Source organism: Glandiceps talaboti, chromosome 3 (assembly GCF_964340395.1).
Source record: "Glandiceps talaboti chromosome 3, keGlaTala1.1, whole genome shotgun sequence".
In the NCBI taxonomy this organism is placed as follows: Eukaryota; Metazoa; Hemichordata; class Enteropneusta; family Spengelidae; genus Glandiceps; species Glandiceps talaboti.
The window spans coordinates 2,603,543-2,627,272 of record NC_135551.1 but is presented as its reverse complement, the minus strand read 5'-3'; the positions used below and the strand labels follow the sequence as shown (position 1 = coordinate 2,627,272).

The 23,730-nt window shown below is 33.1% G+C and overlaps 1 protein-coding gene across 3 annotated transcripts in view; it reads right to left on the bottom strand.

Annotated features, from left to right (window-relative positions):
* The window catches only part of LOC144432929 (syntaxin-binding protein 5-like), a 162,923-nt gene that overhangs the window by 62,610 nt on the left and 76,583 nt on the right, over nucleotides 1-23,730 (bottom strand). For all 3 annotated transcript variants that reach the window (XM_078121235.1, XM_078121236.1, XM_078121237.1), the window contains exons 3-7: nucleotides 23,228-23,309; nucleotides 13,218-13,318; nucleotides 12,103-12,237; nucleotides 11,315-11,378; nucleotides 3,163-3,370 (exon numbers count right to left, since the gene is read on the bottom strand). In XM_078121235.1, coding sequence (XP_077977361.1) covers nucleotides 3,163-3,370; nucleotides 11,315-11,378; nucleotides 12,103-12,237; nucleotides 13,218-13,318; nucleotides 23,228-23,309 — 590 coding nt within the window. The remainder of the gene's footprint in view (nucleotides 1-3,162; nucleotides 3,371-11,314; nucleotides 11,379-12,102; nucleotides 12,238-13,217; nucleotides 13,319-23,227; nucleotides 23,310-23,730) is intronic.

The window sequence follows — 23,730 nt, the reverse complement described above, 5'->3', positions numbered from 1 at the left end:
TTATGTTGCCTAGTTTACTTACCATACATCTATATAAGTTATGTTGCCTAGTTTACTTACCATACATCTATATAAGTTATGTTGCCTAGTTTACTTACCATACATCTATATAAGTTATGTTGCCTAGTTTACTTACCATACATCTATATAAGTTATGTTGCCTAGTTTACTTACCATACAGCTATATAAGTTATATTGCCTAGTTTACTTACCATACATCTATATAAGTTATGTTGCCTAGTTTACTTACCATACATCTATATAAGTTATGTTGCCTAGTTTACTTACCATACAGCTATATAAGTTATGTTGCCTAGTTTACTTACCATACATCTATATAAGTTATGTTGCCTAGTTTACTTACCATACAGCTATATAAGTTATGTTGCCTAGTTTACTTACCATACATCTATATAAGTTATGTTGCCTAGTTTACTTACCATACATCTATATAAGTTATGTTGCCTAGTTTACTTACCATACATCTATATAAGTTATGTAGCCTAGTTTACTTACCATACATCTATATAAGTTATGTTGCCTAGTTTACTTACCATACATCTATATAAGTTATGTTGCCTAGTTTACTTACCATACATCTATATAAGTTATGTTGCCTAGTTTACTTACCATACATCTATATAAGTTATGTTGCCTAGTTTACTTACCATACATCTATATAAGTTATGTTGCCTAGTTTACTTACCATACATCTATATAAGTTATGTTGCCTAGTTTACTTACCATACATCTATATAAGTTATGTTGCCTAGTTTACTTACCATACATCTATATAAGTTATGTTGCCTAGTTTACTTATCAAACATCTATATAAGTTATGTTGCCTAGTTTACTTACCATACATCTATATAAGTTATGTTGCCTAGTTTACTTACCATATAGCTATATAAGTTATGTTGCCTAGTTTACTTACCATACATCTATATAAGTTATGTTGCCTAGTTTACTTACCATACATCTATATAAGTTATGTTGCCTAGTTTACTTACCATACAGCTATATAAGTTATGTTGCCTAGTTTACTTACCATACATCTATATAAGTTATGTTGCCTAGTTTACTTACCATACATCTATATAAGTTATGTTGCCTAGTTTACTTACCATACAGCTATATAAGTTATGTTGCCTAGTGTACTTACCATACATCTATATAAGTTATGTTGCCTAGTTTACTTACCATACAGCTATATAAGTTATGTTGCCTAGTTTACTTACCATACATCTATATAAGTTATGTTGCCTAGTTTACTTACCATACATCTATATAAGTTATGTTGCCTAGTTTACTTACCATACATCTATATAAGTTATGTTGCCTAGTTTACTTACCATACATCTATATAAGTTATGTTGCCTAGTTTACTTACCATACATCTATATAAGTTATGTTGCCTAGTTTACTTACCATACATCTATATAAGTTATGTTGCCTAGTTTACTTACCATACATCTATATAAGTTATGTTGCCTAGTTTACTTACCATACAGCTATATAAGTTATATTGCCTAGTTTACTTACCATACATCTATATAAGTTATGTTGCCTAGTTTACTTACCATACATCTATATAAGTTATGTTGCCTAGTTTACTTACCATACAGCTATATAAGTTATGTTGCCTAGTTTACTTACCATACATCTATATAAGTTATGTTGCCTAGTTTACTTACCATACAGCTATATAAGTTATGTTGCCTAGTTTACTTACCATACATCTATATAAGTTATGTTGCCTAGTTTACTTACCATACATCTATATAAGTTATGTTGCCTAGTTTACTTACCATACATCTATATAAGTTATGTAGCCTAGTTTACTTACCATACATCTATATAAGTTATGTTGCCTAGTTTACTTACCATACATCTATATAAGTTATGTTGCCTAGTTTACTTACCATACATCTATATAAGTTATGTTGCCTAGTTTACTTACCATACATCTATATAAGTTATGTTGCCTAGTTTACTTACCATACATCTATATAAGTTATGTTGCCTAGTTTACTTACCATACATCTATATAAGTTATGTTGCCTAGTTTACTTACCATACATCTATATAAGTTATGTTGCCTAGTTTACTTACCATACATCTATATAAGTTATGTTGCCTAGTTTACTTATCAAACATCTATATAAGTTATGTTGCCTAGTTTACTTACCATACATCTATATAAGTTATGTTGCCTAGTTTACTTACCATACATCTATATAAGTTATGTAGCCTAGTTTACTTACCATACATCTATATAAGTTATGTTGCCTAGTTTACTTACCATACATCTATATAAGTTATGTTGCCTAATTTACTTACCATACATCTATATAAGTTATGTTGCCTAGTTTACTTACCATACAGCTATATAAGTTATGTTGCCTAGTTTACTTACCATACATCTATATAAGTTATGTTGCCTAGTTTACTTACCATACAGCTATATAAGTTATGTTGCCTAGTTTACTTACCATACATCTATATAAGTTATGTTGCCTAGTTTACTTACCATACAGCTATATAAGTTATGTTGCCTAGTTTACTTACCATACATCTATATAAGTTATGTTGCCTAGTTTACTTACCATACATCTATATAAGTTATGTTGCCTAGTTTACTTACCATACATCTATATAAGTTATGTTGCCTAGTTTACTTACCATACATCTATATAAGTTATGTAGCCTAGTTTACTTACCATACATCTATATAAGTTATGTTGCCTAGTTTACTTACCATACATCTATATAAGTTATGTTGCCTAGTTTACTTACCATACAGCTATATAAGTTATGTTGCCTAGTTTACTTATCAAACATCTATATAAGTTATGTTGCCTAGTTTACTTACCATACATCTATATAAGTTATGTTGCCTAGTTTACTTACCATACATCTATATAAGTTATGTTGCTTAGTTTACTTACCATACATCTATATAAGTTATGTTGCCTAGTTTACTTACCATACATCTATATAAGTTATGTTGCCTAGTTTACTTACCATACATCTATATAAGTTATGTTGCCTAGTTTACTTACCATACAGCTATATAAGTTATGTAGCCTAGTTTACTTACCATACATCTATATAAGTTATGTTGCCTAGTTTACTTACCATACATTTTACAAATCTACTTACCATGAGGATGCATTACATTGACTGCTTTGCTTGGATGTTTCATATTCCACAATGTAAGACTTCCGTCTGTGTGACTGCATAAAAATTGTTTTCCTTCGTGACTCCATGATATTGATCTGACAGGAGTAGGACAATTATATCTGTGCTCAGCAGCTTTGGATCTTAAATCCCATAATACTATTGCACCTGATTCAAAACCAATTAATAACTGCAAACAACAACAACAAAAGTTTGGAGATGTAAGATTGTAATTACCCATTGCATTCTGAGAGGTACATTTCATTTGAGTGAAACAAACATGATTTCATTAGATTTTATAAACATACAATAATATCATAATACTCTGTGACGTGATCGTGAGTGCAAGTGTGGTACACTTAGGAAAGTTGCATGTCTGGAGTACTGTTGGTGCTCTGTACAGCCATACTTTCCTGTGCACAGTGCATGTCTGGAGTACTTTTGGTGCTCTCTACAGCCACACTTTCTTGTGCACAGTGCATGTCTGGAGTACTTTTGGTGCTCTCTCCAGCCATACTTTCCTGTGCACAGTGCAGCATGTCTGGAGTACTTTTGGTGCTCTCTACAGCCATACTTTCCTGTGCACAGTGCAGTATGTCTGGAGTACTTTTGGTGCTCTCTACAGCCATACTTTCCTGTGCACAGTGCAGCATGTCTGGAGTACTTTTGGTGCTCTCTACAGCCATACTTTCCTGTGCACAGTGCAGCATGTCTGGAGTACTTTTGGGGCTCTCTACAGCCATACTTTCCTGTGCACAGTGCAGCATGTCTGGAGTACTTTTGGTGCTCTCTACAGCCATACTTTCTTGTGCACAGTGCATGTCTGGAGTACTTTTGGTGTTCTCTACAGCCATACTTTCCGGTGCACAGTGCAGCATGTCTGGAGTACTTTTGGTGTTCTCTACAGCCATACTTTCCTGTGCACAGTGCAGCATGTCTGGAGTACTTTTGGTACTCTCTACAGCCATACTTTCCTGTGCACAGTGCAGCATGTCTGGAGTACTTTTGGTGCTCTCTACAGCCATACTTTCCTGTGCACAGTGCAGCATGTCTGGAGTACTTTTGGTGCTCTCTACAGCCATACTTTCTTGTGCACAGTGCAGCATGTCTGGAGTACTTTTGGTGCTCTCTACAGCCATACTTTCTTGTGCACAGTGCATGTCTGGAGTACTTTTGGTGTTCTCTACAGCCATACTTTCCGGTGCACAGTGCAGCATGTCTGGAGTACTTTTGGTGTTCTCTACAGCCATACTTTCCTGTGCACAGTGCAGCATGTCTGGAGTACTTTTGGTGCTCTCTACAGCCATACTTTCCTGTGCACAGTGCAGCATGTCTGGAGTACTTTTGGTGCTCTCTACAGCCATACTTTCCTGTGCACAGTGCAGCATGTCTGGAGTACTTTTGGTGCTCTCTACAGCCATACTTTCTTGTGCACAGTGCATGTCTGGAGTACTTTTGGTGTTCTCTACAGCCATACTTTCTTGTGCACAGTGCATGTCTGGAGTACTTTTGGTGCTCTCTACAGCCATACTTTCTTGTGCACAGTGCAGCATGTCTGGAGTACTTTTGATGCTCTCTACAGCCATACTTTCCTGTGCACAGTGCATATCTGGAGTACTTTTGGTGCTCTCTAAAAATACCCTCAAGTAATCATGCTAGCACTAACACTTTGTGGGATTCTGTTATTTATCAAACATGACAATTTGTTAAAAAAAAAAAAATAACATTGTGTGTTCAAATGACTTAACATGTTCATTATTATACAGGTATGCAATGATTATTATGTTTTAGGTGCACCACTGTCATATATGCATGCACTGATTGAACAAATCACTGACAAAAATTTATAGTTATCCTAAAAATAGATATTCTTTACGAAGTTCTAAAATCCATGAAGAGGAACAAAATACATAATGTGGTATGCCTTATATGCCTTGAAGTCCAGACTACCCACCATCTACAGTTTCAAGGAATATGATACACATCACATCACATCACATCACATCACATCACATCACATCACATCACATCACATACAAATAACAAAACAAACATTTTCCTCAAGAATTAAAACATACATAATCATGATTCATTTATGTGAGTGAAAGCTTGTATTCTCCTTGATATCAAGTAGATCCACTCTACACACACATGCCATACATATCAGTCTCAGTGCATCAAGTGGATCCACTCTACATATGCATATCAGTCTCGGTGCATCAAGTGGATCCACTCTACATACATGCCACACATACCAGTCTCAGTGCATCAAGTGGATCCACTCTACATACATACATACCACACATATCAGTCTCAGTGCATCAAGTATATCCACTCTACATACATGCCACACATATCAGTCTCAGTGCATCAAGTGGATCCACTCTACATACATACCACACATATCAGTCTCAGCTAGTGCATCAAGTGGATCCACTCTACATACATGCCACACATATCAGTCTCAGTGCATCAAGTGGATCCACTCTACATACATATCAGTCTCGGTGCATCAAGTGGATCCACTCTACATACATACCATACATATCAGTCTCAGTGCATCAAGTGGATCCACTCTACATACATACATACATACATACATACATACATACATACATACATACATACATACATACATACATACATACATACATACATACACACACACACACACACACACACACACATACATACATACATACATACATACATACATACATACATACATACATACATACATACATACATACCACACATATCAGTCTCAGTGCATCAAGTGGATCCACTCTACATACATACCACACATATCAGTCTCAGTGCATCAAGTAGATCCACTCTACATACATACCATACACATATCAGTCTCAGTGCATCAAGTGGATCCACTCTACATACATGCCATACATATCAGTCTCAGTGCATCAAGTGGATCCACTCTACATACATACCACACATATCAGTCTCAGTGCATCAAGTGGATCCACTCTACATACATACCATACATATCAGTCTCAGTGCATCAAGTGGATCCACTCTACATACATACCATACATATCAGTCTCAGTGCATCAAGTGGATCCACTCTATATATATGCCATACATATCAGTCTCAGTGCATCAAGTGGATCCACTCTACATACATATACCATACATATCAGTCTCAGTGCATCAAGTATATCCACTGTACATACATACCATACATATCAGTCTCAGTGCATCAAGTGGATCCACTCTACATACATACCACACATATCAGTCTCAGTGCATCAAGTGGATCCACTCTACATACATACCACACATATCAGTCTCAGTGCATCAAGTGGATCCACTCTACATACATGCCATACATATCAGTCTCAGTGCATCAAGTGGATCCACTCTACATACATGCCATACATATCAGTCTCAGTGCATCAAGTGGATCCACTCTACATACATATACCATACATATCAGTCTCAGTGCATCAAGTATATCCACTGTACATACATACCATACATATCAGTCTCAGTGCATCAAGTGGATCCACTCTACATACATACATACATACATACATACATACCATACATATCAGTCCCAGTGCATCAAGTGGATCCACTCTACATACATGCCATACATATCAGTCTCAGTGCATCAAGTGGATCCACTCTACATACATACATACATACATACATACATACATACCATACATATCAGTCTCAGTGCATCAAGTATATCCACTGTACATACATACCATACATATCAGTCTCAGTGCATCAAGTGGATCCACTCTACATACATACATACATACATACATACATACATACCATACATATCAGTCTCAGTGCATCAAGTGGATCCACTCTACATACATACATACATACATACATACATACATACCATACATATCAGTCTCAGTGCATCAAGTGGATGCACTCTACATACATACATACATATCAGTCTCAGTACATCAAGTGGATCCACTCTACATACATACCACACATATCAGTCTCAGTGCATCAAGTGGATCCACTCTACATACATACCATACATATCAGTCTCAGCTAGTGCATCAAGTGGATCCACTCTACATACATGCCATACATATCAGTCTCAGTGCATCAAGTGGATCCACTCTACATACATGTCATACATATCAGTCTCAGTGCATCAAGTAGATCCACTCTACATACATACATGCCATACATACCAGTCTCAGTGCAACAAGTGGATCCATTCTACATACATACCACACATATCATTCTCAGTGCATCAAGTGGATCCACTCTACATACATACCACACATATCAGTCTCAGTGCATCAAGTGGATCCACTCTACATACATACCACACATATCAGTCTCAGTGCATCAAGTAGATCCACTCTACATACATACCATACATATCAGTCTCAGTGCATCAAGTAGATCCACTCTACATACATACCATACATATCAGTCTCAGTGCATCAAGTGGATCCACTCTACATACATACCACACATATCAGTCTCAGTGCATCAAGTGGATCCACTCTACATACATACCACACATATCAGTCTCAGTGCATCAAGTGGATCCACTCTACATACATACCACACATATCAGTCTCAGTGCATCAAGTGGATCCACTCTACATACATACCACACATATCAGTCTCAGTGCATCAAGTGGATCCACTCTACATACATACCACACATATCAGTCTCAGTGCATCAAGTGGATCCACTCTACATACATACCACACATATCAGTCTCAGTGCATCAAGTGGATCCACTCTACATACATACCATACACATATCAGTCTCAGTGCATCAAGTAGATCCATAAATTCTCCTGCAAAGTATGGAAACCTCAGATAATTTGATTACCATGGCTAGCCACCACTTTCGTACAGTGTTTATGGAAAGACAAGGCCTGGATTTTATTTTTTGAGGAAACAAAGTGAACGTGTTTGGTCTGATATAGGAAAAGAATGGTGTAGACCGACTCAAATTGTATAATCATCAAGGCTATAACCATCACTGACAGCATTTGGAAAAATACCTCCAATGGCGTTGTAGTACAACTGTACAGTTTTTAAAAATGTTTATCCAAATGCTAGTCCATGCTAATAATAGGTGTTCATTTCCTGAATCCAGTTCCCTATCCAACCATGTTGCTATCTTTGTGATATACGCAATCATTTGGCTGTTGCTATGGGCGTGGTCATGTTGCTAGATATATTTGCATACATTTTTTAATCTTTTTGTTCACTTGTGTATGAATTCCTGATATTATCTTTGCAATATACGTGATCATTTGGCTGTTACTATGGGTGTGATCTTGTTGCTAGGCACATTTGCATACATTTTTTGAATGTTTATTCAATTGTCTATTAATCCCTGTTGTTATCTTTGCAATATACATGATTATTTGGCTGTTGCTATGGGTGTGGTCTTGTTGCTAGGCAAATTACATACATTTTTTAAATCTTTATTCAATTGTCTATTAATCCCTGTTGTTATCTTTGCAATATATGTGATAATTTGGCTGTTGCTATTGGCATGGTCATGGTTGCTAGGGATATTTGCATAGATTTTTTGATTGTTTACTCATTTGCCTATCATATGATGTTATTATTGGACCAAAATATACTGCCCTTTGGTTGTTGTTAAGGGCGTGGTCATGGTTGCTATGGCAAATTGTGTCAAAATATTTTGAAGAAAATCTGCAGAATAATACTTCTAGAAACATCTCACCAAGTTTCAGTCTCATTGACCAAGTACTTTTTGAGATATAAATTTTTGACCAAAATTCACATTTTTACACCTAATTTGCATATTACTGATGAGATCATTATATGCTTAATATTTCTTCATCTATACATGCACAGATGCATCCCTGCTAAATTTTATCCTATTCTGCTATATTATAGGTTTTTGACCAAAAAGACACATTTTTAGCCCTAATTTGCATATTACTAAGGGAATCATCATGTCATGAACAAATCTTAATTTACTCACCCCTAAGAATGTTCCCACCAAATTTCATGCCAATCTGCCCAGTACTTTTGGAGTTTAAGTTTTTTGACCAAAATATCATATATTTTTACCCAAAATCCACATCATTTGCAATCATTTTCATTTGAACAATTTGCCAAGTAGACACCAGAAGTAACATGGCCACCAAATATCAAAGCAATCGGTCCAGCAGTTTTTGACTTTAAGATGTTTACACACACACACACACACACACACACACGTCGCACACGCACACACATCCACATACACAGACAGACAGACAGACAGACACAGACAGACAGACAGACAGACAGACAGACAGACAGACAGACAGACAGACAGACAGTCACTTTGCCATGCCTATAGCACTATTGAACTTTATCAGTTCAGTTGTGTTAAAAACTGATCAAGGAAAAAGTATGTGTACTAAACAAATTATAGTCAACCCCAGATAACATAATGACAGATATAATCTATCATTGGCAGGGTGTTGAGAAACAATACCTTGATCAGTGTTCTGGGGACAAGATAATTTATATTTGGACAAATAATACATTTGATAAAGATTATATTGTTTAAGGAATGTCTCTGAATGTCACATGAACTAAGGACGAAAAATTCACTCGTTTAGGTCAAGACTATTTCTCCCTCCCCTAAACGAAACTTCACATGTGCAATGTTGGGATTGGTGATGTATGACATCTTTTTTCATTTATGAAGGAACAATCCTGATAAATTATCCCACTGACATCTGTGCAAAAATGAACTAATCTTCACCAAATGAAATGAACTGAAACCCCCTCCCCCTTTAATAAAGGAATTTTGCTTCTGTGACATTCTAAGACCGTTCCTTACAAAGTATAGCATGTTGTATATAATCAGCACAACGCTATTAAAGTGGGTAATGTCAAACTTGATGATTTTGTGATCCCTTCCAGGCATGAATCAACAGAAAAACAACACTTGATAATACTAAGATTGCATCATTCTCTCACTTACAAAACAGGTACTCAGTTCAGAACTGTATATGTTACAAGTATGTTCATTATTTTGCTGAGGGCAGTCAGTTGGTCAAATCTACTGGGTCTCCCAACTTTGCAAAACAAACTTGGACACTATGATGGAGACTCATCTGTGCAAGTCAATAGTTACAAATACACTCATAAACAACGTGACTTTACAAGTCATGCACTCACAAACAAAGTGACTTTACAAGTCATGCACTCATAAACAATGTGACTTTACAAGTCACGCACTCATAAACAACATGATTTTACATCCCTCGAGAAGACCTGAAGCGAAGACTGAGGTAGATAGCTAGGAATTATTCATTGTATTTTGGTGCAGTACAAATTTAGTTTTCATTTATTTGAAAATGATGGACAGGTAGATTTTATTAGAAACTTTCACTTTTTTCACCTTCTTTCATTCTGTATCTTGGGTTCCAAAACATTAGCAAAGTCATTGATCATTGGCATCTAATTAAAATTCAATGTTTCAGCACACTGCCTTTAGTTTCCTTGTGGTCAGATCCATGTGGTACTTATCTACATTTACTAGTATAGCCACAACAAACTAGTCAAGTGTACCATATTCATTTCCTGTGTGTCTGCCCCTCTTGACAATTACGCAACGCCCCCACATGAACAATATACTCCAGTGTAAGTAAAGTTGACTTGTGTTGGTGAGTACATACATCAATTCACCCAGTGACGTAGAGGATGACTTGGAGACAACTGTAATTACCATTAACTATTTCCTCATAGAGGTTCATTATGTTACATTATATTTGATGATGTTACAAGCCTACTGCACAGTGCAGGTACACATGTACCAGTTCTGTAAATCCTATATAATCTTTTCATCTTCCTCTAGATCAATTCAAAATTTACACATTTTCCAAGAAGTTTCACTAAAATAACAGACCCTCATAACGTGTGAATGCAGGTGTTACACACTCTTAGTATTTTCATGAATGTTTGCAGTATTCTGTACAGAGTGAAGTGAATGGAAGTGCAGCAGAAAATGACACGTCATATTAAATGGACTGTGTTAGTGTGAACAATTTGGGATTGAGGTTCCAAAACTTGTTTTGACTGTGATGCAAATTGTTTTTATAACAATGGAAGACTTAATATGTAACTATGACAACGTACCTTGTTTGGATCAAGAGGATTATCACTGAGATGAACAACTGGTCCAGGATGAGTTTTTCTGGATCTACAAATATACAAACAAGAATCCATTAAATTTACACTTGTAAGAACATAAATGTCATTTCAAATCTAATACTTCACACACACAACATGTTGTTGATGATTATTAAATAACACAATTGCTGTTTTCAAAATCAAGAACTTACTTTGTTGAAAGAAAATTAATATTCCTAATATGACAATTCTTTTGGTGACGATTTTCCACACATTTGTTCAAATTTATTTCGGCAGATAAAATTTAGTTTACTACACAGTTTTGTTGTATAAGATGATTTGTTAGACCATTGGACATTGAAGGGTATTTCCAGAGAATGATGTAAATGTTTGTTGTGTTGTGTTGTGTTGTGTTGTGTTGTGTTGTGTTGTGTTGTGTTGTGTTGTGTTGTGTTGTGTTGTGCTGTGCTGTGTTGTGTTGTGTTGTGTTGTGCTGTGTTGTGTTGTGTTGTGTTGTGCTGTGTTGTGTTGTGTTGTGTTGTGTTGTCTTGTCTTGTCTTGTGCTGTGCTGTGTGTAGGAGATTATAAAGTTGAATGTGATTACTTACAATTCAATGTGTTGTGTTGTGTTGTGTTGTGTTGTGTTGTGTTGTGCTGTGCTGTGCTGTGCTGTGTTGTGCTGTGCTGTGCTGTGCTGTGCTGTGTTGTGTTGTGTTGTGTTGTGTTGTGTTGTGTTGTGTTGTGTTGTGTTGTGCGGTGTGTAGGTGAGCATAAAGTTGAATGTGATTACTTACAATTCAATGGCTTTATTCCAGTTGATCACATAACCTGATAATACAAAGCATTCTATGTTAACTATGTGTATATTGCCTCTCTCTGTTCCTATGTACAACCACTTACTTTGAAATGGCAAATGGCTAAAGGTAATTCTAGAAGAAAGAAAAAGAAAGACAAAATCTGTTATATGACATTATTGGTGATTTTGTCATTTCATTCATTATTTCAATTGAACCTGGAACAAGCTTTTATAGCAAAGTTTAGAGAGATTTTCAGAAAACTTGGTCCACAATGTATCCTTAATGTATTTAAAGACTCTTGAGTAATACCCCTTCAAGGGTTTTGTACCAGTTAGTTTCTTTGGAGTATAATACCATACTTGAAACCTCCATCACTTTATTTGTCTAACTAACTATAAATATATTGTGTGGTTGTGTTTGATAGTACATACATACATGTAGTTATCTTTCAGAGTAAATACACAGTCTGTCATTTCTTTATATGCTGTGTTAATTCTTAGTTTCTCTGTCTATCTTGTGGCTGCCTGTTCAAAGTACATTGTATGTGAATAACAGTTAATTGTATATTCTGAATTCTGTAGCCACTACATGTAGGTCTGCACATACGGTCTGTAGCCACTACATTAGGTCTGCACATACGGTCAAATTTCAGGGGCAGTCCAATTTATCAATGATTTTATTCTTAAGGAAAGATTATTGGGCTTTCAAGATTCATGTGCTTTACACATGTTTGCTAGGAAGTCACTGACTGAAGTGACCAAACCTATGTTCCTCATACCAACTCAGGTAGGGTCCCCACTAATCAACTGCTTGATTTGGTTGTGAGTGGCTATGAATGATTCTCCCATCTCTTCCTTACCACAAGCAGTCAGGGTTTCAACCTCCAATTACTACCAACTTAGTATGATCACTGTACCATTCAATCCACATGATTTATTTGGAAAAGAGTTTACTTTTTAACAAGTATCATGTTTAACTTATTCTGCATTATATATCTTAGTCATAAAATATCTCAATATTCTTTATTTGTCCATTCTAAGCAAACTTCCCCAAACATTTTCAAAAGTTCGGTGACCTTCTTCTGTGGGTCTATGCATTGCTCTTATTCTTACCTTTCCCTATTAAATTTGAGTGAATGCAGTATTGCTGGCCTTTTCTGTCTCAAATTCCACAAGTGAAGACTGTCATCTGCACAAACACTGACTAAAGCACCCTGTTGGAAAAAACACAAAAGAAAGACTAAAGCAGTGACTAAAGCATCCAGTTGGAAAAACACAAAACAGTGACTAAATCAGCCTGTTGGAAAAAAACACAAAAGAAAGACTAAAGCAGCTTGTAAATTAAAGACAATAATGACAGTATTATCTATCAATTTGTCATCCCTGTGACAGGTTATCACTCACATAAATACTTACTAACTCCACTTTAGAATAAAACCATTAACTATACAAAATGAACAATACTTGAAATTTATTGTTGGCATAAGACAAGTTTATAAGCTTTGTACTAATAGTGACAATACTTAAATAAAACCACATTCCAGTATAATGCTAATGTCAATGCATGTCTTCTATAATGTTACAATTGTCATCTTAGACTAGCATTGTTACAACAGTTGACTGCATAAAACTGTAGCAGGACTTTCCTGAACATTTTTTGATATGTATCATGAATTACGTCATCGGATCAGTAATTACCTATAAAGACTACTGTAATACTAGTAACTATCAGTAATTACCTATAAAGACTACTGTAATACTAGTAACTATCAGTAATTACCTATCACTACTGTAATACTAGTAACTATCAGTAATTACCTATAACCACTACTGTAATACTAGTAACTATCAGTAATTACCTATAACCACTACTGTAATACTAGTAACTATCAGTAATTACCTATAAAGACTACTGTAATACTAGTAACTATCAGTAATTACCTATAACCACTACTGTAATACTAGTAACTATCAGTAATTACCTATAAAGACTACTGTAATACCAGTAACTATCAGTAATTACCTACCACTACTGTAATACCAGTAACTATCAGTAATTACCTATAAAGACTACTGTAATAGTATACTAGTAACTATCAGTAATTAACTATCACTACTGTAATACTAGTAACTATCAGTAATTACCTATCACTACTGTAATACTAGTAACTATCAGTAATTACCTATCACTACTGTAATACTAGTAACTATCAGTAATTACCTATAAAGACTACTGTAATACCAGTAACTATCAGTAATTACCTACCACTACTGTAATACTAGTAACTATCAGTAATTACCTATAACCACTGTAATACTAGTAACTATCAGTAATTACCTATAAAGACTACTGTAATACTAGTAACTATCAGTAATTACCTATCACCACTGTAATACTAGTAACTATCAGTAATTACCTACCACTACTGTAATACTAGTAACTATCAGTAATTACCTATAACCACTACTGTAATACTAGTAACTATCAGTAATTACCTATCACTACTGTAATACTAGTAACTATCAGTAATTACCTATAAAGACTACTGTAATACTAGTAACTATCAGTAATTACCTATAACTACTGTAATACTAGTAACTATCAGTAATTACCTATCACTACTGTAATACTAGTAACTATCAGTAATTACCTATAACCACTACTGTAATACTAGTAACTATCAGTAATTACCTATCACTACTGTAATACTAGTAACTATCAGTAATTACCTATCACTACTGTAATACTAGTAACTATCAGTAATTACCTATAACCACTACTGTAATACTAGTAACTATCAGTAATTACCTATAAAGACTACTGTAATACTAGTAACTATCAGTAATTACCTATAACCACTACTGTAATACTAGTAACTATCAGTAATTACCTATAAAGACTACTGTAATACTAGTAACTATCAGTAATTACCTATAACCACTACTGTAATACTAGTAACTATCAGTAATTACCTATAACCACTACTGTAATACCAGTAACTATCAGTAATTACCTATAAAGACTACTGTAATACTAGTAACTATCAGTAATTACCTATCACTACTGTAATACTAGTAACTATCAGTAATTACCTATCACTACTGTAATACTAGTAACTATCAGTAATTACCTATCACTACTGTAATACTAGTAACTATCAGTAATTACCTACCACTACTGTAATACTAGTAACTATCAGTAATTACCTATAAAGACTACTGTAATACTAGTAACTATCAGTAATTACCTATAACCACTACTGTAATACTAGTAACTATCAGTAATTACCTATCACTACTGTAATACCAGTAACTATCAGTAATTACCTATAACCACTACTGTAATACTAGTAACTATCAGTAATTACCTATCACTACTGTAATACTAGTAACTATCAGTAATTACCTATAAAGACTACTGTAATACTAGTAACTATCAGTAATTACCTATAACCACTACTGTAATACTAGTAACTATCAGTAATTACCTATAACCACTACTGTAATACCAGTAACTATCAGTAATTACCTATAAAGACTACTGTAATACTAGTAACTATCAGTAATTACCTATCACTACTGTAATACTAGTAACTATCAGTAATTACCTATCACTACTGTAATACTAGTAACTATCAGTAATTACCTATCACTACTGTAATACTAGTAACTATCAGTAATTACCTACCACTACTGTAATACTAGTAACTATCAGTAATTACCTATAAAGACTACTGTAATACTAGTAACTATCAGTAATTACCTATCACTACTGTAATACCAGTAACTATCAGTAATTACCTATCACTACTGTAATACCAGTAACTATCAGTAATTACCTATAACCACTACTGTAATACTAGTAACTATCAGTAATTACCTATCACTACTGTAATACTAGTAACTATCAGTAATTACCTATAACCACTACTGTAATACTAGTAACTATCAGTAATTACCTATAACCACTACTGTAATACTAGTAACTATCAGTAATTACCTATAACCACTACTGTAATACCAGTAACTATCAGTAATTACCTATAACCACTACTGTAATACTAGTAACTATCAGTAATTACCTATCACTACTGTAATACTAGTAACTATCAGTAATTACCTATAACCACTACTGTAATACCAGTAACTATCAGTAATTACCTATAACCACTACTGTAATACTAGTAACTATCAGTAATTACCTATAACCACTACTGTAATACTAGTAACTATCAGTAATTACCTATAACCACTACTGTAATACTAGTAACTATCAGTAATTAACTATCACTACTGTAATACTAGTAACTATCAGTAATTACCTATAACCACTACTGTAATACTAGTAACTATCAGTAATTACCTATCACTACTGTAATACTAGTAACTATCAGTAATTACCTATAACCACTACTGTAATACTAGTAACTATCAGTAATTACCTATCACTACTGTAATACTAGTAACTATCAGTAATTACCTATAACCACTATTGTAATACTAGTAACTATCAGTAATTAACTATCACTACTGTAATACTAGTAACTATCAGTAATTACCTATCACTACTGTAATACTAGTAACTATCAGTAATTACCTATAACCACTACTGTAATACTAGTAACTATCAGTAATTACCTACCACTACTGTAATACTAGTAACTATCAGTAATTACCTATGACCACTACTGTAATACTAGTAACTATCAGTAATTACCTATGACCACTACTGTAATACTAGTAACTATCAGTAATTACCTATAACCACTACTGTAATACCAGTAACTATCAGTAATTACCTATAACCACTACTGTAATACTAGTAACTATCAGTAATTACCTATCACTACTGTAATACTAGTAACTATCAGTAATTACCTATAACCACTACTGTAATACCAGTAACTATCAGTAATTACCTATAACCACTACTGTAATACTAGTAACTATCAGTAATTACCTACCACTACTGTAATACTAGTAACTATCAGTAATTACCTATAACCACTACTGTAATACTAGTAACTATCAGTAATTACCTATAACCACTACTGTAATACTAGTAACTATCAGTAATTAACTATCACTACTGTAATACTAGTAACTATCAGTAATTACCTATAACCACTACTGTAATACTAGTAACTATCAGTAATTACCTATCACTACTGTAATACTAGTAACTATCAGTAATTACCTATAACCACTACTGTAATACTAGTAACTATCAGTAATTACCTATCACTACTGTAATACTAGTAACTATCAGTAATTACCTATAACCACTATTGTAATACTAGTAACTATCAGTAATTAACTATCACTACTGTAATACTAGTAACTATCAGTAATTACCTATCACTACTGTAATACTAGTAACTATCAGTAATTACCTATAACCACTACTGTAATACTAGTAACTATCAGTAATTACCTACCACTACTGTAATACTAGTAACTATCAGTAATTACCTACCACTACTGTAATACTAGTAACTATCAGTAATTACCTATGACCACTACTGTAATACTAGTAACTATCAGTAATTACCTATGACCACTACTGTAATACTAGTAACTATCAGTAATTACCTATAACCACTACTGTAATACCAGTAACTATCAGTAATTACCTATAACCACTACTGTAATACTAGTAACTATCAGTAATTACCTATCACTACTGTAATACTAGTAACTATCAGTAATTACCTATAACCACTACTGTAATACCAGTAACTATCAGTAATTACCTATAACCACTACTGTAATACTAGTAACTATCAGTAATTACCTACCACTACTGTAATACTAGTAACTATCAGTAATTACCTATAACCACTACTGTAATACTAGTAACTATCAGTAATTACCTATAACCACTACTGTAATACTAGTAACTATCAGTAATTAACTATCACTACTGTAATACTAGTAACTATCAGTAATTACCTATAACCACTACTGTAATACTAGTAACTATCAGTAATTACCTATCACTACTGTAATACTAGTAACTATCAGTAATTACCTATAACCACTACTGTAATACTAGTAACTATCAGTAATTACCTATCACTACTGTAATACTAGTAACTATCAGTAATTACCTATAACCACTATTGTAATACTAGTAACTATCAGTAATTAACTATCACTACTGTAATACTAGTAACTATCAGTAATTACCTATCACTACTGTAATACTAGTAACTATCAGTAATTACCTATAACCACTACTGTAATACTAGTAACTATCAGTAATTACCTACCACTACTGTAATACTAGTAACTATCAGTAATTACCTATGACCACTACTGTAATACTAGTAACTATCAGTAATTACCTATGACCACTACTGTAATACTAGTAACTATCAGTAATTACCTATAACCACTACTGTAATACTAGTAACTATCAGTAATTACCTATCACTACTGTAATACTAGTAACTATCAGTAATTACCTATAACCACTACTGTAATACTAGTAACTATCAGTAATTACCTATAAAGACTACTGTAATACTAGTAACTATCAGTAATTACCTATAATCACTACTGTAATACTAGTAACTATCAGTAATTACCTATCACTACTGTAATACTAGTAACTATCAGTAATTACCTATAACCACTACTGTAATACTAGTAACTATCAGTAATTACCTATAAAGACTACTGTAATACTAGTAACTATCAGTAATTACCTATAACCACTACTGTAATACTAGTAACTATCAGTAATTACCTATCACCACTGTAATACTAGTAACTATCAGTAATTACCTATCACTACTGTAATACTAGTAACTATCAGTAATTACCTATAACCACTACTGTAATACTAGTAACTATCAGTAATTACCTATCACTACTGTAATACTAGTAACTATCAGTAATTACCTATAACCACTACTGTAATACTAGTAACTATCAGTAATTACCTATCACTACTGTAATACTAGTAACTATCAGTAATTACCTATAAAGACTACTGTAATACTAGTAACTATCAGTAATTACCTATAACCACTACTGTAATACTAGTAACTATCAGTAATTACCTACCACTACTGTAATACTAGTAACTATCAGTAATTACCTATAACCACTACTGTAATACTAGTAACTATCAGTAATTACCTATAACCACTACTGTAATACTAGTAACTATCAGTAATTACCTATAAAGACTACTGTAATACTAGTAACTATCAGTAATTACCTATCACTACTGTAATACCAGTAACTATCAGTAATTACCTATAACCACTACTGTAATACTAGTAACTATCAGTAATTACCTATAACCACTATTGTAATACTAGTAACTATCAGTAATTACCTATCACTACTGTAATACCAGTAACTATCAGTAATTACCTATAACCACTACTGTAATACTAGTAACTATCAGTAATTACCTATAACCACTACTGTAATACTAGTAACTATCAGTAATTACCTATAACCACTACTGTAATACTAGTAACTATCAGTAATTACCTATCACTACTGTAATACTAGTAACTATCAGTAATTACCTATAACCACTACTGTAATACTAGTAACTATCAGTAATTACCTATAACCACTACTGTAATACTAGTAACTATCAGTAATTACCTATAACCACTACTGTAATACTAGTAACTATCAGTAATTACCTATCACTACTGTAATACTAGTAACTATCAGTAATTACCTATAACCACTACTGTAATACTAGTAACTATCAGTAATTACCTATAAAGACTACTGTAATACTAGTAACTATCAGTAATTACCTATAACCACTACTGTAATACTAGTAACTATCAGTAATTACCTATCACCACTGTAATACTAGTAACTATCAGTAATTACCTATCACTACTGTAATACTAGTAACTATCAGTAATTACCTATAACCACTACTGTAATACTAGTAACTATCAGTAATTACCTATCACTACTGTAATACTAGTAACTATCAGTAATTACCTATAACCACTATTGTAATACTAGTAACTATCAGTAATTAACTATCACTACTGTAATACTAGTAACTATCAGTAATTACCTATCACTACTGTAATACTAGTAACTATCAGTAATTACCTATAACCACTACTGTAATACTAGTAACTATCAGTAATTACCTACCACTACTGTAATACTAGTAACTATCAGTAATTACCTATGACCACTACTGTAATACTAGTAACTATCAGTAATTACCTATGACCACTACTGTAATACTAGTAACTATCAGTAATTACCTATAACCACTACTGTAATACTAGTAACTATCAGTAATTACCTATCACTACTGTAATACTAGTAACTATCAGTAATTACCTATAACCACTACTGTAATACTAGTAACTATCAGTAATTACCTATAAAGACTACTGTAATACTAGTAACTATCAGTAATTACCTATAATCACTACTGTAATACTAGTAACTATCAGTAATTACCTATAACCACTACTGTAATACCAGTAACTATCAGTAATTACCTATAAAGACTACTGTAATACCAGTAACTATCAGTAATTACCTATAACCACTACTGTAATACTAGTAACTATCAGTAATTACCTATAAAGACTACTGTAATACTAGTAACTATCAGTAATTACCTATCACTACTGTAATACTAGTAACTATCAGTAATTACCTATAACCACTACTGTAATACTAGTAACTATCAGTAATTACCTATAAAGACTACTGTAATACTAGTAACTATCAGTAATTACCTATAACCACTACTGTAATACTAGTAACTATCAGTAATTACCTATAACCACTACTGTAATACCAGTAACTATCAGTAATTACCTATAACCACTACTGTAATACTAGTAACTATCAGTAATTACCTATAACCACTACTGTAATACTAGTAACTATCAGTAATTACCTATAACCACTACTGTAATACTAGTAACTATCAGTAATTACCTATAAAGACTACTGTAATACTAGTAACTATCAGTAATTACCTATAACCACTACTGTAATACTAGTAACTATCAGTAATTACCTATAACCACTACTGTAATACTAGTAACTATCAGTAATTACCTATAACCACTACTGTAATACTAGTAACTATCAGTAATTACCTATAACCACTACTGTAATACTAGTAACTATCAGTAATTACCTATAAAGACTACTGTAATACTAGTAACTATCAGTAATTACCTATCACTACTGTAATACTAGTAACTATCAGTAATTACCTATAAAGACTACTGTAATACTAGTAACTATCAGTAATTACCTATAACCACTACTGTAATACTAGTAACTATCAGTAATTACCTATAACCACTACTGTAATACTAGTAACTATCAGTAATTACCTATCACTACTGTAATACTAGTAACTATCAGTAATTACCTATAAAGACTACTGTAATACTAGTAACTATCAGTAATTACCTATAAAGACTACTGTAATACTAGTAACTATCAGTAATTACCTATCACTACTGTAATACTAGTAACTATCAGTAATTACCTATAACCACTACTGTAATACTAGTAACTATCAGTAATTACCTATAAAGACTACTGTAATACCAGTAACTATCAGTAATTACCTATAACCACTACTGTAATACTAGTAACTATCAGTAATTACCTATAAAGACTACTGTAATACTAGTAACTATCAGTAATTACCTATAACCACTACTGTAATACCAGTAACTATCAGTAATTACCTATAACCACTACTGTAATACCAGTAACTATCAGTAATTACCTATAACCACTACTGTAATACTAGTAACTATCAGTAATTACCTATAAAGACTACTGTAATACTAGTAACTATCAGTAATTACCTATAAAGACTACTGTAATACTAGTAACTATCAGTAATTACCTATAACCACTACTGTAATACCAGTAACTATCAGTAATTACCTATAAAGACTACTGTAATACCAGTAACTATCAGTAATTACCTATAACCACTACTGTAATACTAGTAACTATCAGTAATTACCTATAAAGACTACTGTAATACTAGTAACTATCAGTAATTACCTATCACTACTGTAATACTAGTAACTATCAGTAATTACCTATAACCACTACTGTAATACTAGTAACTATCAGTAATTACCTATAAAGACTACTGTAATACTAGTAACTATCAGTAATTACCTATAACCACTACTGTAATACTAGTAACTATCAGTAATTACCTATAACCACTACTGTAATACCAGTAACTATCAGTAATTACCTATAACCACTACTGTAATACTAGTAACTATCAGTAATTACCTATAACCACTACTGTAATACTAGTAACTATCAGTAATTACCTATAACCACTACTGTAATACTAGTAACTATCAGTAATTACCTATAAAGACTACTGTAATACTAGTAACTATCAGTAATTACCTATAACCACTACTGTAATACTAGTAACTATCAGTAATTACCTATAACCACTACTGTAATACTAGTAACTATCAGTAATTACCTATAACCACTACTGTAATACTAGTAACTATCAGTAATTACCTATAACCACTACTGTAATACTAGTAACTATCAGTAATTACCTATAAAGACTACTGTAATACTAGTAACTATCAGTAATTACCTATCACTACTGTAATACTAGTAACTATCAGTAATTACCTATCACTACTGTAATACTAGTAACTATCAGTAATTACCTATCACTACTGTAATACTAGTAACTATCAGTAATTACCTATAACCACTACTGTAATACTAGTAACTATCAGTAATTACCTATAAAGACTACTGTAATACTAGTAACTATCAGTAATTACCTATAACCACTACTGTAATACTAGTAACTATCAGTAATTACCTACCACTACTGTAATACTAGTAACTATCAGTAATTACCTATAAAGACTACTGTAATACTAGTAACTATCAGTAATTATCTCTATACATTGGCATAAGATCTGCAGCCATTACCAATTAAATTTGTAGACCTCAATTTGCCAAATCTGGGGTGTCCTCTTTCAATGCTTACATGCCAAATATTGGAACTTTAGTAACCAAAAAATTAGTGTATTGAACAACTGTCACACTGTAACTACAACGATGATGATATTTTGACTTACCTCATTTGCAAGGAATATAAGTTGTAGAACTGCTATATCGTCATCATGTCTTACATGACAATCTACACCAGGTTGTCCAAATCTAACAATGACTTATTAAGGAAAACTACCTGTAAACCTAAAAATCAAAGCTATGTGAACCAAATAGAAAAACTGTCTCTAAAATTAACTCAGATAGTAATCTTTAGACACACACACATATACATATATATATGGGTTTTGTGGAAAAAGGTTGTATGGCAGAATGGCTCAACTTTAGGAGGGTTGGTAAACTGTACTACCGAGGTCCACAAAACCCATATATCCAAACCATAGGTTTTATTAAGACATATACCCCATGTAATGGCATGGAAACATCATTATGATATAAATTGACAGTAGTTGAACATTACTTTATGAACAAAAAATGTGAACATATTGTAAATAAAAGCAAAGTCAAATCACTGAGCGAATTGATGAGTGTGCCGGTTACAATATTTGGGCAAAGTGTGCCAGGCACGATA